The following is a 15180-nucleotide window of genomic DNA, read 5'->3' on the forward strand; positions in this document are numbered from 1 at the left end:
TATTCCAGGCAGGAGTGTCCGTCACAGAGGCACTGGGAAAAAGCATTATCACTGGGACACTACAGAGATTTCCTGCCTAGGGCATCTGTGTGGAAAAGTGTTAAGAGATCACATTTTTGAGATAGGTAGGAGCCTAGTTCATAAAGGGCTTTGTGCGCCTGGTTAAGGAGTCTGAATGTTAGTTTGAACGGCCTTGCGAACCATTGGAGGATTTTAAACCAGATGGTCAAATTATTAAATTTGCATTTTAGAAAGATCATCCTAGCGAAATGTGGATTATGGTTTGATGGGTGGAATGGGAAGTGAGAGAAAGGACACTAAAGGAGACAAAAAGGCAGGAAGTGACTACATTAATTTAGCTGGAAGTGATGAGTGTCTATTTATTTACTTACTTATTTATTTTTGAGACAGAGTCTCGCTGTGTCTCCCAGCCTGGAGTGCAGTGGTGCAATCTCCACTTACTGCAACCTCCACCTCCCATGTTCAAGTGATCCTCCTGCCTCAGCCTCCCAAGTAGCTGGGATTGCAGGCGCATGCCACCACACCCGGCTAATTTTCTTTGTATTTTTAGTAGAGGTGGGGTTTTATCATGTTGGCCAGGCTGGTTTCGAACTCCTGACCTCAAGTGATCCACCCACCTAGGCCTCCCAAAGTGCTGGGATTACAGGCATGTGAGTGTCTAATCGTAAGCAATGGAAATGGAAATGGAAGGGAAAGAACGGAGTTCAGAAGGGTTTATAAGTAGATGGCCGGGTGCACTGGCTCACGCCTATAAACCCAGCACTTTGTGAGGCTGAGATGGGTGGCCTGCTTGAGTTCAGAAGTTCGAGACCAGCCTGGGCAGCATGGCAAAAACCTGTCTCTACTAAAAATACAAAAATTAGCTGGGCATGGTGGTGCAGGCCTGTAGTCCTAGCTACTTGTGGGGCTGAGATGGGAGGATTGCATGAACCCAGGAGGTGGAGGTTGCAGTGATCTGGGATTGTGCCAATGAATTCCAGCCTGGGCAACAGAGCAAGACTCTATCTCAAAAACAAACAAACAACAACAACAAAAAAACCCAGAAGGGTTGAAAGGTGTTGATGATCAAACAGAATTAGGAAGAAGAATTTGTTAGAATGAGAAATTTGGAGGACTGTGATCAGGGAATCAGTAGAAGATAGCAGTGAGAAGGAATAGTAGATTATGTGTCATCAAGTGATGAACCTTAATAGAGTAGTAGTTTTTAATACGAAGTTGCAACAAGGATGCTCTCAGACAAGTCCAGGATGTGGGCCATTCTGTATGATGCTGTTTAGCCCGGTCTCTTCAACAAGCTAATTTCATGTGTGTGGGAGGGGTGGGGAAGGATGGAGGACTGTTTTAGTTTCAAAGAGAACAAAATAATATGTAACAGCCAAACGCAGTACATAATCTGATTGGATTTTAGTATGAAAAAAATACCTATGAGACATTTAGGGACAGATGGAGACATTTGAATATGGAATAGATATTAGATGATCCTAGTGAATTTTTGTTAATTTTTAAAGATGTCATAATAGCATTGGGATTATGCAGGAGAATGTATTTTTAGGAGATATGCTGAAGTATTTAGGGATGAATTATTCTGATGTCTGCAATTGACTTAGACATGGAAAGAGGAATCAAAAAATGGCAAAATATTAACAATAGTTTAGGTGGTGGGTATAGAGTTGTTTGTAATACTAAGCTTTCAACTTTTCTGTATGTTTGAAAATTTCCTCCATTAGAGAAGCTGGCAAAAAATATGACAGATTAGGAATATGGGGCTATGAGCAGCAATGGGGAGTTCTATACTGCTAACGTTCCCCAAGTCCCTGAGATAGGTAAGCCATGGGAGAATGAGCAGCCAGTTCTAAAAGGGACTTCAAGATGGGTAATGACTTTAGGGTAGTGCTTCTCAGCTTTTATCACTTTAAAACCTAAACATTGGCCAGGCTCAGTGGCTCGTGTGTGTAATCCCAGGACTTTGAGATGCCAACGTGGGAGGATTGCTTGAGGCCAGGAGTTCAAAACCAGCCTGGTCAACACAGAGTGACCTTGTCTCTGCAAATAAAAACAAAAGTTAAAAAAAATTAGCCAGGCATGGTGGTCTGTGCCTGTAGTTCCAGCTACTCAGGTGACTGAGGCAGGAGGATTGCTTGAGCCTGGGAGTTTGATGCTGCAGTGAGCCATGGTCTCACCACAGCGCTTCAGCCCGGGTGACAGAGCACGACTCTGTCTCAAAAACAAACAAACAAACAAAAGCCCTGAGCATGGAAAATAATATTTGTGTGGCACACAATATCTAGTAAAACTAGATGAGCTTTGGGACTCTGTATGAGGCTTGATTATTAAAAAAGTCATTATGTTACAATTTTTAAAATGTATTTCATTATGTAAAAAAATTTATAAGAAAATAAAGCAGTATTAGGAAATTTTAAAATGATGACTCTATTTTAAAAGTTCCAAATGTATTTAAAATGTTAAAGGTGGAACTTGAGCTTGCTTCCCAAAATGTTGCTTTTTAAATATCAAACTTTTTGCTTGAAATAGTTGTACTCAGTTCCTGATTTTAAAAAATCTTTAATATGAGCTCCTCAATTTTTGATCATTTACTACCAATGAGTAACTGTTCATGCAGAAATGTGAAAGCATTTTTCCCAACCATTAAAAAATCAAAATATGAACTAGGCCCCTACCTATCTCAAAAATGTGATTTCTTAACACGTTCTCACACTTTTTTTTTTTTTTTTAATTTTCAGAGCAAGATCCTCCAGGCTGCAGTGCAGTGGTGCTATCGTAGCTCACTGCAACCTTGAACTCTTGGGCTTAAGGGATCCTCCCATGTCAGCCTCCCGAGTAGTTGGGACTACAAGCATGTGCCACCATGCCTGGCTAATTGCTTTTTTAAAAATTTTGTGTGTGTGTGTGTGTGTGTGTGTGTGTGTATGTAGAGATGAGGTCTCACTATGTTGCTCAGGCTGGCCCCAAACTTCTGAGCTCGAGCAGTGCCCGCAGCCTGGCCTCTCAAAGTACTAGGATTAGAGGCATGAGCCACTGCACCTGGCCCTTGCACAAATTTTTGTAGTTTCCCAAGGATTATGCTTTTTTTTTTTTTTTCTCGCTCTGTCACCCAGGCTGGAGTGCAATGGCACCATCTCAGCTCACTGCAGCCTCCACCTCGCAAGTTCAAGCGATTCTCCTGCCTCAGCCTCCTGAGTAGCTGGGATCATAGGCGCGCACACCACGCCTGGCTAATTTTTGTATTTTTAGTAGAGACAGGGGTTTCACCATGTTGGTCAGGCTAGTCTTGAACTCCTGACCTTGTGATCTGCCTGTCTCGGCCTCCCAAAGTGCTGGGATTACAGGCATGAGCCACTGTGCCAGACTGGATTATGCTTTTTCACAGTGCCTTTGTGACTGATACTCCTGCCTGGAATATTTTAAACCAGTTGAAATTATATCATCTAAAAACTTTTCCTTTAATTAACCAATATAACTTAGAAAATTTTCTAATAATCCAAATAATTTTTAATCCAGTTGAACTGTCTCATATCAATTATTTCAAAGTAATGAAGATTTAATTTATATATGATGCATGTGTTTTTTGTTTGTTTGTTTTTGAGATGGAGTCTCTCTCTGTTGCCCAGGCTGGAGTGCAGTGGCACGATCTTGGCTCAGGCTCACTGCAGCCTCTGCCTCCCAGGTTCAAGTGATTCTCCTGCCTCAGCCTCCTAAGTAGCCGGGACTAGAGGCATGTGCCACCACGTCCAGCTAATTTTGGTATTTTTAGTAGAGACGGGGTTTCACCATGTTGGCCAGGCTGGTCTCACACTTCTGACCTCAAGTGATCTGGCCACCTCGGCCTCCCAAAGTGCTGGGATTACAAGCATGAGCCACCGCGCCCAGCCTCTCATGCATGTGTGTTTAGGGCCACACAATAAGCTTGGCTGCTACTGAAAGGGCGTATCAGTTGCGGAGGCATGGAAGTAGCCCATAGTATGTGAAGGTAAAGATTTGGGACTGCTTCCTAGAGCCATGAGCCCTGTCAGTTTGAAGTAGTTGCAGTGCACACTGGAATGAACACTGTGCTCTTTGGGCACCTAGAACAGAAACTTCTCCAGGAGCTCTCTACTGGGTAATGGTGCATTCTGTATCTGGCCTCTGAAGGAGAGGACCACATGATACGTCACACACTTGGCAATGTGGAGCAGTGGGTGCCTGATGGCATTTGTTGTGGTTGCCGCTGTGCAGACCAGGGGGCCTGCCATTGGATCCTGTCCTGCCCTGGTCCCCCTGTGGGAAGCTCTGGAATAGACTGCTTTCTGGGGCCCGACTTCATCTGGCCACACTGAGAGATGAGAGATAAGAGGATCAGTATTTTAGGGTGCCCCATTAATCCATCCACTTTACAGGCTGAGTGTCCCTTTTTCAAAATGCTTGGGACCAGAAGTATTTTGGATTTCTAATTCTTTTGGATTTTGAAATCTTTGCATATACATAATGAGATATCTTGGGAAAGGAATTCAAGTCTAAACACGAAACTCATTTATGTTTCATATAAACCCTGTAGATATAGCCTGAAGGTAATTTTATGCAGTATTTTAAATAATTTATAGATAAAACAAAGTTTCTGTACATAGAACCATCAGAAAGCAAAAATATCACTAGGTCAGCCACCTGTGAGGACAAGCTGGTTGTTTGGCATCAGCATCATTCCTGACCCTAAACTGATAGGAATTGATATTGATAAGCAATCATCTTCTTACACTTATTCACTCAGAAGTACTTACCAGTAAAAAATCTGAAGTACCATTCATGAAGTGAAGAAATAATGTGTTCAAGGTAATTAAGCAGCACGGTAGCATCACCAGAATACCTGTGTCAGCTGTTAGCAACAGCAAATGCAGGACTTTCAGTCTCTGCCTGCAATGCTGTGTTTTGATTAGAAGGTTACTGTATACTGTACAGGTTGAGTGACCCTTATCTGAAATGCCTGGGACCTCAAAATGTTTTGGGTTTTGGAGCATTTTGGATTTAGCATTTTCAGATTAGGGACGGTTAACTTGTATTGCAATGTCCAGTGGGTGAGGATTCCTGAATTAGGGTAGTCCTAGATTTCAATTAAGGCATTAATTATTCCTGATAGATGATAATTCAAAAAAAGAGACTTGATGATCAAGTAACTTTGGAAAATGCTGTGTTGAACAAAGTTAAGTTTCATGATTGTAGAACATTCCAAAACTTTAATATACTAATACACACTATAAATGACCATTTAAAACTACATATAAATATTATATATAAACCATAATATTCAGAGTTTTCCAGACATTTTTGATCACTGAAGTCTTTTATTGAGAAGTACTGGCCGGGCGCAGTGGCTCTCGCCTGTAATCCCAGCACTTTGGGAGGCCGAGGGAGGTGGATCACGAGGTCAGGAGTTCAAGAGAAGCACCTTGAGGAATGAGTGTTAAGCAGAACACAGTTTAGAAAATATATTGATAAGAAGTTATTAAAAATTCGTGCCTTGCAGGCTGTAAATGCAGAGTGCCATTTGTTTTGTTCAAATGTTTTAAATTATTGGAATGCACGCTTTTTAAAATATGCAAATAAAAAGTTTGAAAACTAAAAAATAAAGTTAGTGCCTGTTTTTTAGAGATGGAAGGATAAAATTATAAATTATAAGTTTTACCTATTTCAAAACAAAAGTCAGCATTATACTTATTGGTAAAAGACTAGTGTTCCAGATTATTAATAATAATTATTATATTTTTATAAAATGGATTATTATCACTTTATGCATTAATGTTGCTTTGGTAGTGCTGGCCAGTGCCGTAAGTCATGACAGAGAAATAAGATACAATAAGAAGATAATACAAAAAGTATTATTAGAAAATATAAAATAATCAACTGAAAGATTTTAATTAATAAATTTTTTCAGGAAATATGTAATCAATAGCAAAAATTCAATTTTTACCTCAAACAGTTGAAATTACAGGGCTCGAAAAAATATTTCATCACAATATCTACAAAACCCATAACATACTCAAGCATCATCTTCTTGGAGGATTGTGTGTGACTTCCATGACGAACCTCAAAATATGTAATATTTAATTTAGAGATCTATAAAGGGATATATATATCTAAGTATACAGCTCTTAGATGTGAAAACTAAATATTCTAAAATGTTAATTCTCAATGTATAGCTGATTGCAATAGCAATAAAACTTTCAATGGTATTTCATTTGGAATTTCTAAATTGTATACGGATTTCTGTATTTCCTTTGGAATAATAAATTGGTATTGATGAACATTCCTAAAAAGAGGCTAATAGAGCGGCAATAAATAAAACACTATGGTAATGGCACAAGACTAGAAATGCAAATCAGAATAGAATCAATAGAATGGACAATTGATAGAATTAATCTCAATCACATAAAAGACGGTAATACATGATAAAGTGCAAGGAAAGGAATCAAGCACTTGGTAAATTAGGAAAAGCTAACCTTTCACTTTGAATCACATCAAAATAAACTTCAGATGAATTATTCAGTGTGTTGTCCAGTGTCAAAAACAAAAAACAAAGAACAAACAAACAAAAAAACCACAGTAAATCTATCTGTAAATTGTTGAAGAAAATACAATTAAGTATTTGCCAGACCTCTAGAAAAAGAGTGATTTTTCTTTGTCTCCCTCTTGGGCCTTTCAAAGGATAAGTTTCTAAACTTTAAAGTATGAGAAGAGATCTCAACAGATGTGACTACCTAAAAATAAAGGATAATGTACTTTTAAAATGACCTTAAATTTAAAAACCAAATGTCAGCTTTGTGCAGTGGCAGTGTCGTAACCAGAGAGATTTTCCCAAGATACTGTTATGGCTAATAAGAACCTTGCTAGTTCAACTGTGTTCAACTCATTGAATTTCAGTGAGATAAGGCAAATGTACAAAGATGAATTGGGCAGGATTGTTCAATAAAGAATTGATTATTGATTATAATAATGAAAAATCAGAAACAACCTAAACATCCGTAATTGGAGGGTTGATTAAATACATTTTGATAAAGCTCTATAATGGAATATCAGGCAGTCACTAAAAATAATAAGGTAATGAATATTTATTGAGAATGAAAAATCCAATTTATTGCTGAGTGAGAATTTACATTAGAGAACAACATTAAGAGGAGTTAACTCTGGGCCGGACGTGGAGGCTCACACCTGTAATCCCAGCACTTTGGGAGGCTGAGGCAGGTGGATCATTTGAGGTCAGGAGTTTGCGACCAGTCTTGCCAATATGGTGAAACCCCATCTCTACTAAAAATATAAAAGTGAGCTTGGCGGTAGTGGTGCACACCTGAATCCCAGCTACTCCAGAGACTGAGGAAAATCTCTTGAGCCTGGGAGGTGGAGGTTGTGGTGAGTCGAGATCATGCCACTGCACTCCAGCCTGGGCAACATGGCGAGACTCTATCTCAAAAAAAAAAAAAAAAAAAAAGATGACAAAAAAAAAGAAAGAAAGAAAGAAAAGAGTGGTTAGCTCTGGGTAGAATTTGAAGTGATTTTAACTTAAACTTTCATCTGTGTCTTTTTTTTTCCTCCAGTAATTGTGTATGATTTTGATCACCAGAAAGGAAATGGAGCTGTTTTCATTTTAGAAAAACAAGTGCAAACAACTGACCTGGAAAACTGTTTGCAGTAACTTTGACATAGGGTTAAGTCTTTATTATTCAAACAGGTCATGCAAATTGTTAAGAAATAATTGAAGATCCCAGTAGGGTTGAGCAGAGAACATGAATAGACAATTCATAACATAGAAAACAGAGATGGGAAACAGACATATGGATCATTATTCAGATTCACTTGTAATCAAAGCAGTGTAAATTTAAATAATGAGATAACATTCATTTGTTGTTAAATTAGCAAAAGTTCATTGCTGTGTTATTTATAATAAAGAAAAAATATATCAGTAAGTTGTGTTATATTCTTTTGGTACTGTTAAAAATGGAAGGTTGTGTAAATTATGTTGCAACCTGGAAAAATATAACATTTATGTGAAGTAATTAAGGAGTTAAGATTTTATACTGTAAGTACTAACAGGTGGGGTGGGGTGGAGTGAGGTGAGGTGGGGTGGGGTGAGGTGAGGTGGGGTGGGGTGTGGGGGGAGAAGAGCAGGATTGTTCAAGTGAGGAAGATCTGAGTTCAGTCCAGCTCTGCCACTCAAAAACTCTGTGATCTTGGGCAAGGTGCTTAGCCTCTCTGAGCTTTGGTTTCTTTTTTTCTCTATGGCTGTAAAAGTATATACAGTACCTGACATAGAACCTGGTGTATAGTGTTTATTCAGTACATATTTGTTGAATGAATGAATGGTAGTTATTCAATGCTATATATAAAATAATATGTATGAAGAAAGATTGAAAGAAAATACAGCGAAATGATGAGTGGTTATGTTAGGGTAAGAGAATGTGAGTGATTTTAAAATTTCCTATTTTCTACTATTTGGTGGTATTATATCTCTAATTGAAATAGTTACCTAAACTCATGCCTAATCTCTTTCTTTCTGGGTGTCCTACTGTATTTACTGTTTGATACATTTTGACACCTTTTTCTTTTCTTTGAGACAAGGTCTAGCTCTGTTGCCAGGCTGGCGTGCAGTAGTGTGATCATGGCTCACTGCAGCCTCCACCTCCTGAGCTCAAGTGATCCTCCCGCCTGGGCCTACCAAAGTGCTACAGGCATGAGCTCCCATGCCTAGCACAATTTTGAGACTTAATTACATTATTTTCCTTTATTCTTTCACTCAGCCAAACACCTTGGAGTTGGCCTTGACCCTTTTCTTTCTCTCTGCACCTAACATCAAATTTATCAGCAAATCTTGTTGGCTCTGCTCTTTAGAATATATCCAGAATCTGCTGGGCGCCGTGGTTCACGCCTGTAATCCCAGCACTTTGGGAGCCGAGGCGGGTGGATAACGAGGTCAGGAGATCGAGACCATCCTGGCCAACGTGGTGCAACTCTGTCTCTACTAAAAATACAAAAAATTAGCTGGGCGTGGTGGCGTCCGCCTGTAGTCCCAGCTACTCAGGAGGCAGAGGCAAGAGAATCGCTTGAACCTGGGAGATGGAGGTTGCAGTGAGCCGAGATCAAGCCACTGCACTCCAACCTGGGCAACAGAGAGAGACTCCATCTCAAAAAAAAAAAAAAGAAAGGAGAATATATCCAGAATCCTGACATTTCTCACCACCTTCACTGCTACCATTCTGGCTCATGTCTCTCACCTGGAGTATTGCAGAGGCCTCCTGCCTGGTCTCTCTGCTTCCACCCTTGTTGTAATAGCCAAAGCCAAAGTGATGATCAGCAGACCACATCACTTTGCCGCCTGGAAAAACCCTTCAGTGGCTTCTCATCTCATTCAGAGTAAAAGCCGAAATCCTTAAAGTAGCTTTTTTTTTTTTTTTTTTTTTTTTTTAGGCGGAGTTTTGTTGTTGTTGCCCAGGCTGGAGTGCAATGGCACAATCTCGGCTCACTGCAACCTCCGCCTCCCAGGTTCAAGCAATTCTCCTGCGTCAGCCTCCCAAGTTGCTGGAATTACAGTTATGCGCTACCACGCCTGGCTAATTTTGTATTTTTAGTAGAGACAGGGTTTCACCCTGTTGGCCAGGCTGGTCTCGAACTCCTGACCTCAGGTGATCCACCCGCCTCAGCCTCCCAAAGTGCTGGGAATACAGGTGTGAGCCACCCTGCCCGGGCCAAGACCTCTTTACAATCTATTCCTCACCCTCAAACTCATACCTTTCTGATCTTATTTCTTACTCTTCTGCACTTACTGTTTTTTCTGCCTGAAAACTCTGCAGTTGTTCATAAGGCTGGCTCCTTCCCCTCCTTCAGGTATCTGCCCAAGGGTCGCCTTACCACAGAGGCAGCCATCTCTAAGACCACCGTATCAGCCTATTCTCCCCCACCCATGCCCAGCACTTCTCATGCTGTTTCCTACCCTGTTTATTCCTTCCTCTATTTTTCACACCATTTGCCTTACTATGTATTTTATCGAATATTACGAGCTTATATATCTTTCCCAATAAAAGTATCTCTTTGGAGGCAGGGATTTTTTTCTGTTTTGTTCCTTGCCATAACCTTAGCACATCATAAGTACTAGGTAACTATTTATTGAATTATATATATATATATATGAATATTTCATATATGTAAGTCATAGTCCAAAACCAGTTTGAAAGCTCTTTGAGAAAATGTCATGTTGGTTTTTATGCCTTTCTTCCCCCAACTCCACAAGCATAGAATAAGGCAAGGTAGGCAGGGAACACTATCGATAAGCCAACAGTATCTGTTTTTATTGGTTTCACTGTGCCTCTCAGGCTAGGACTCTACCCAAAGGACTTGAGATAGAGAGGCCGCTGCTGGAGATATTCTATCAGTGTGATTGGAGTGGTTCCATGAGTGTATGCGTATGTAAACAATTAAGCTGTGTACTTAAGATCAGTGCACCTTTACCATATGTATATTATGCCTCAGAAAAAATGTTTACAAATACGGGGTATCCTTTGACATCTCCAGTGGAAGTTAAACATGCTAAATGATACATAAATATAAGGAGAGAGTTATTCATATGCTTGCTTAGTAAGATTGCTAGTCTGGTTATTAGAATTTTTGTTTTGAATTCAAAGCTAAAGGAAAACAATTTTTATTTATTTTGTCTTTTGCAGAGATAATAGTAGCAGAATTTCACAAAAAAATCAAAGAGGCATTTGAAGTGTTTGACCATGAGTCGAATAATACAGTGGATGTGAGGTTTGGAAATTTTTTTTTTTTGGTTACACTTTTAAATTACTGATACAAGTCATAAGATACAAGAGAGCTATTTTCTCTTTTTACACTGTACCTTGGATTTATTATGCTGTTTTAAGTATTTATTTTCCATGCTCTGTAAAAGGTCCTTGCTAGCTATTGCTTTGATAAGTACTGTTTCTTATTCTTCATACTCTGGTAGAAACAATATACTGTATTCTCATTGCCTGTTCCAACTTATAAATTGTAAACTCTGTGAGTGAGATGAACTCTATTTTAGCTTTAGTGCTTGGCACATAGTTGGCACTCAGGAAATAGTCCTTGAGTGAAGGAACAGCATTTGCTTTGTAAAACACATAAATATGTATTATAAGGCCACGAATAGGATATTGCAAGGAAACATTAGTAATGCTTATGCGATGGCACACTTCCCCTGTAAAATAGCAAAAAGAACCCAAACAGAAGAACATAAAAAGACAAGAGAAGACATGAATACTGGTAGGTCTGAAATGGAGGACATAGCTTGGGACTGAAACATAACAAACAAAAAACCCCTTAAAAGGCAGAAGAGATTAGACGCTAATAAGAATTGTAGGGTTTGTGCCACACACATCAAAGAAAGGCAATGAAGCTGGGCACGGTGGCTCACACCTGTAATCCAAGTACTTTGGGAGCTCAAGGTGGACAGATCACCTAAAGTCAGGAGTTCAAGACCAGCCTGACCAACATGGTGAAACTCTGTCTCTACTAAAAATACAAAAACTAGCCGGGCATGATGGTGGGCGCCTGTAATCCCAGCTACTTCAGAGGCTGAGGCAGAAGAATCGCTTGTACCTGGGAGGCAGAGGTTGCAGTGAGCCGAGATCACGCCACTGCACTCCATCCTGGGCGACAGAGCAAAACTCTGTCTCAAAAAAAAAAAAAAAAGAAAGAAAGGCAGTGAAACCATCCTTTCAGGAGGCCAGGCTAAATGAGAATTATTTGATGAGATTGCAATCTCAAGACCAGAACCTAGTAGAGAGGCCAGCAAAGCAGTGGGAAGTGGTTTGAAAATGGTTCTGGAAAGGAACTGTTTGATGCTTATAAACCAGTGCCATCAGAGCTGCAGCACCATACAGCTCCGGTGACACTGGTCACATTCCATTCTGTGGGAATGACACTGTGGAACGCCAGGCCTTCCTGTGGGTATCCCAGTAGGAAATGAGTGAGCGGGGTTCTGGTGGTGGTGCTAGGGTTGGGTAGGGGGTGCAGCAGGCAGCCCCGCCTGCAATTTGAATAACTAAGTACATGAATGACAAGTGCCTTGACCTCAGACCTCTCCTTGAAGGGTTCTCCTCCTGGGGCGGGGGACAGAGGTATTGTTAGAGAAGTCAGGGAAAGTGTGGCTTTATGAGAGAGAGGGGAAAGAGAGAAAAGAAACCAGCATTTGCTTGGGGCTTGCCATCTAACACACTACCTGTAGTTGGGTGCCAGAGGCTTCACGTGGATTACCTCATTTTAATCTTTTTATTTGTGGTTAAGGGTTGGCATCTCCGGTTTCCAGAGACAAGGAGAAGGTAAATCGTTTGTTCCGTGTCACACCAGGTTTCTCTATCGCCGAGTCTCTTGCTATGCTCCACTGCCCACACTCCCACCCCTACTCTTTACAGACATCAGGGGCTTCTCTTCTGCCTTCAGGCTTCCTGACAGTAGCAGTGAAAAGAAACTCTCCCGATCCCTGAGAGCAATGATGCCAGGCCTTTTTTGGTAAAAGGGCCAATTCAGTAAAAGAAAACATGTTTATGGGTTGAATCTTTTTTTCCATTGAAAGTTAAAATAACTTTACCGAGGCCCTGAGGGAAAGTGGATGTCCTTACAACTTAAAGGGTCTGCTTTATTAATTAAAGATGGTTACTAAGAAAATTGTTATTGTTTTTATCATTAAAATATTGATGCTGAGTATATTTGAGGAGTAACAACATGGATGAATGTAGCTTTATAATCATTATTCCTGTGTTAATTTGTATAGCACTTTAAAGTTTATAATGAATGTTCTCATGCTGCTGGTATCATTACCATCCACTCTGTTTTAAACATTCATTTAAATACAGGGTCTTACTCTGCCCTGATTACAGTGGCTTGATCATAACTCACTGTATGTAACCTTGAACTCCTGAAGTGATCCTCCTGCCTCAGCCTCCCAAGCAGCTAGGACTACCACGCCCAGCTAATTATTATTTCTTGTAGTGACAGGGGTGTTGCTACGTTGCCCAGGCTGGTCTTGAACTCCTGGCCTCAAGTGATAGACCCTCCTTAGCCTCCCAAAGTGTTGGTATTACAGTGTGAGCCACTGCACTCAGCCACTCTTTATAAATTGGAAATTAAGCTTTGGGAGGCCAAGGTGGGTGGGTCACCTGAGGTCAGGAATTCAAGACCAGCTTAGTCAACATGATGAAACCTTGTCTCTCCTAAAAATAAAAAATAAAAAATAAAGAAAATTAGCTGGGCATGGTGGTGTGCACCTGTAGTCCCAGCTGCTTGGGAGGCTGAGGCATTAGAATCTCTTGAACCCAGGAGGTGGAGATTGCAGTGAGCTGAGATTGCACCACTGCACTCCAGCCTGGGCGACAAAGTGGGACTCCATCTAAAAAAAAAAAAAAAGAAAGAAGTGTCTTTGAACGGAGGGAGAGATATGTAATGGCTCAGTGCGGGCAGGACAGAGAGACCTGTTCCTGGAGAGCCCCCCAGGCCTTGGCTGTTCCTCCCTTAACTGCTTTATCTCTCAGGTGGAGGTTTGGTGTTACTTCCTGTGTAGGGCTGATCTAGGCCCCCTGAGAGGTTTAGGCCTTAGAGTTTTGTGGTGGCTACTCTCCCTTTCCCTTATCTCTGCTTTGCACAAATTGAAATATTTAATTTGAAATTGTATTGCATTAGATAAAGGCAAAGTCTGGTATTGCAAATGCTGGGCAGCCACCAGCCCACTGTCAAAAGCATTATGAGCTGGGTTTCTGCTACTGCCCTTCCACCTCTGAGGGGCAGTCCTGAGGTCTGGAATCAGACTTCCTGGGTTCCCATTCCAGCTCCGTGACTGCGAGTCACTTCGTTATTCTCTTTGTGCCTCCATGTACCTTTGCCTCATAGGTTTCATAGTATAAGTAAGTAGTTCTCAGAGTGCCACCAAGACCCTTTCCAGGGTCTGTGAAGTCAGAACTATTTTCATAATAAATTTAAGACAGTATTTGTTCTTTTCGTTCTCACTTTTTCCACGAGTATATAGTGGAGTTTTTCTTTCTTTTTTTTTTTTTTTTTAGACGGAGTCTTGCTCTGTCACCCAGGCTGGAGTGCAATGGCGCAATCTTGGCTCACTGCAACCTCCGCCTCCCGGGTTCAAATGATTCTCCTGCCTCAGCCTCCCGAGTAGCTGGGATTACAGGTGTCTGCCACTACGCCCGGCTAATTTTTGTATTTTTTTTGTTGTTGTTTAGTAGAGACGGGGTTTCACCATGTTGGCCAGGCTGGTCACAAACTCCTGGCCTCAGGTGATCCACCCACCTCGGCCTCCCAAAGTGCTGGGATTACGGGCGTGAGCCACCGCGCCCGGCCTTATACTGGAGTTTTTCAAAGGCTACATGACCTGCAGTTTTACAGCAGATTGAACACAGAACTAGATATTAGAATGCAGCTGTCCTCTGTGAAGCCAGGCGTTACATATTTACGTTGAACGTATATGTAAAACAATGTAAAACAATGCCATTCTTCTAAATATACTTTTTGTTTTGGAAAATATAGTTTCAAAAAATAAAAACTATTTATGTAAACATTTGGGTTGATTTATGATTTCTAAATGAATTAATAAATATATATTTTTAAAGTGTAAGGTTTAATTTCTAATATGATAATAAATATAGATCCATATAACTCATGCAAACATAAATGCTTTTGAGCGCCTTGATAATTTTTGATAGTTTGTAAAAGGAGCTCTCAGACCAAAAAGTTTGAGAACTACTCTTGTGAGTGGACATTTTTAAAGCTCTTAGAACAATATTAGCTTGGGATTTAAAGCCAAGAACAATATTAGCTGTTTTAATTATTCTACTTTATATATATATAGTTTTTATTATTATTTTGAGATGGAGTCTCACTGTGTGGCTCAAGCTGGAGTGTAGTGGCCCGATCTCGGCTCATTGTAACCTCTGCCTCCTGAGTTCAAGCAATTCTCCTGCCTCAGCCTCCCAAGTAGCTGGGATTACAGGTGCCTGCCGCCACGCCCATCTAATTTTTGTATTTTTAGTAGAGACAGGGTCTTGCTATGTTGCCCAGGCTGGTCTCGAACTCTTGGCCTCAAGTCATTCACCTGCCTCAGCCTCCCAAAGTGCTGGGATTACGGATGTGAGCCACCGT

At 40.7% G+C, this 15180-nt stretch overlaps 1 protein-coding gene across 5 annotated transcripts in view; it reads left to right on the forward strand.

Annotated features, from left to right (window-relative positions):
• The window catches only part of EFCAB2 (EF-hand calcium binding domain 2), a 161531-nt gene that overhangs the window by 39195 nt on the left and 107156 nt on the right, over positions 1-15180 (forward strand). For 3 of the 5 annotated variants that reach the window (XM_032136987.2, XM_032136985.2, XM_032136986.2), the window contains one exon: positions 10719-10798. In XM_032136987.2, the coding sequence (XP_031992878.1) occupies positions 10776-10798 (23 nt within the window). In that variant the 5' untranslated portion in view covers positions 10719-10775. Of the gene's footprint in view, positions 1-10718; positions 10804-15180 lie in introns of all 5 variants that reach the window. The other 2 variants (XM_032136988.2, XM_032136982.2) reach the window with 1 other exon arrangement.

Source organism: Hylobates moloch, unplaced genomic scaffold, assembly GCF_009828535.3.
Source record: "Hylobates moloch isolate HMO894 unplaced genomic scaffold, HMol_V3 SCAFFOLD_18, whole genome shotgun sequence".
NCBI lineage: Eukaryota > Metazoa > Chordata > Mammalia > Primates > Hylobatidae > Hylobates > Hylobates moloch.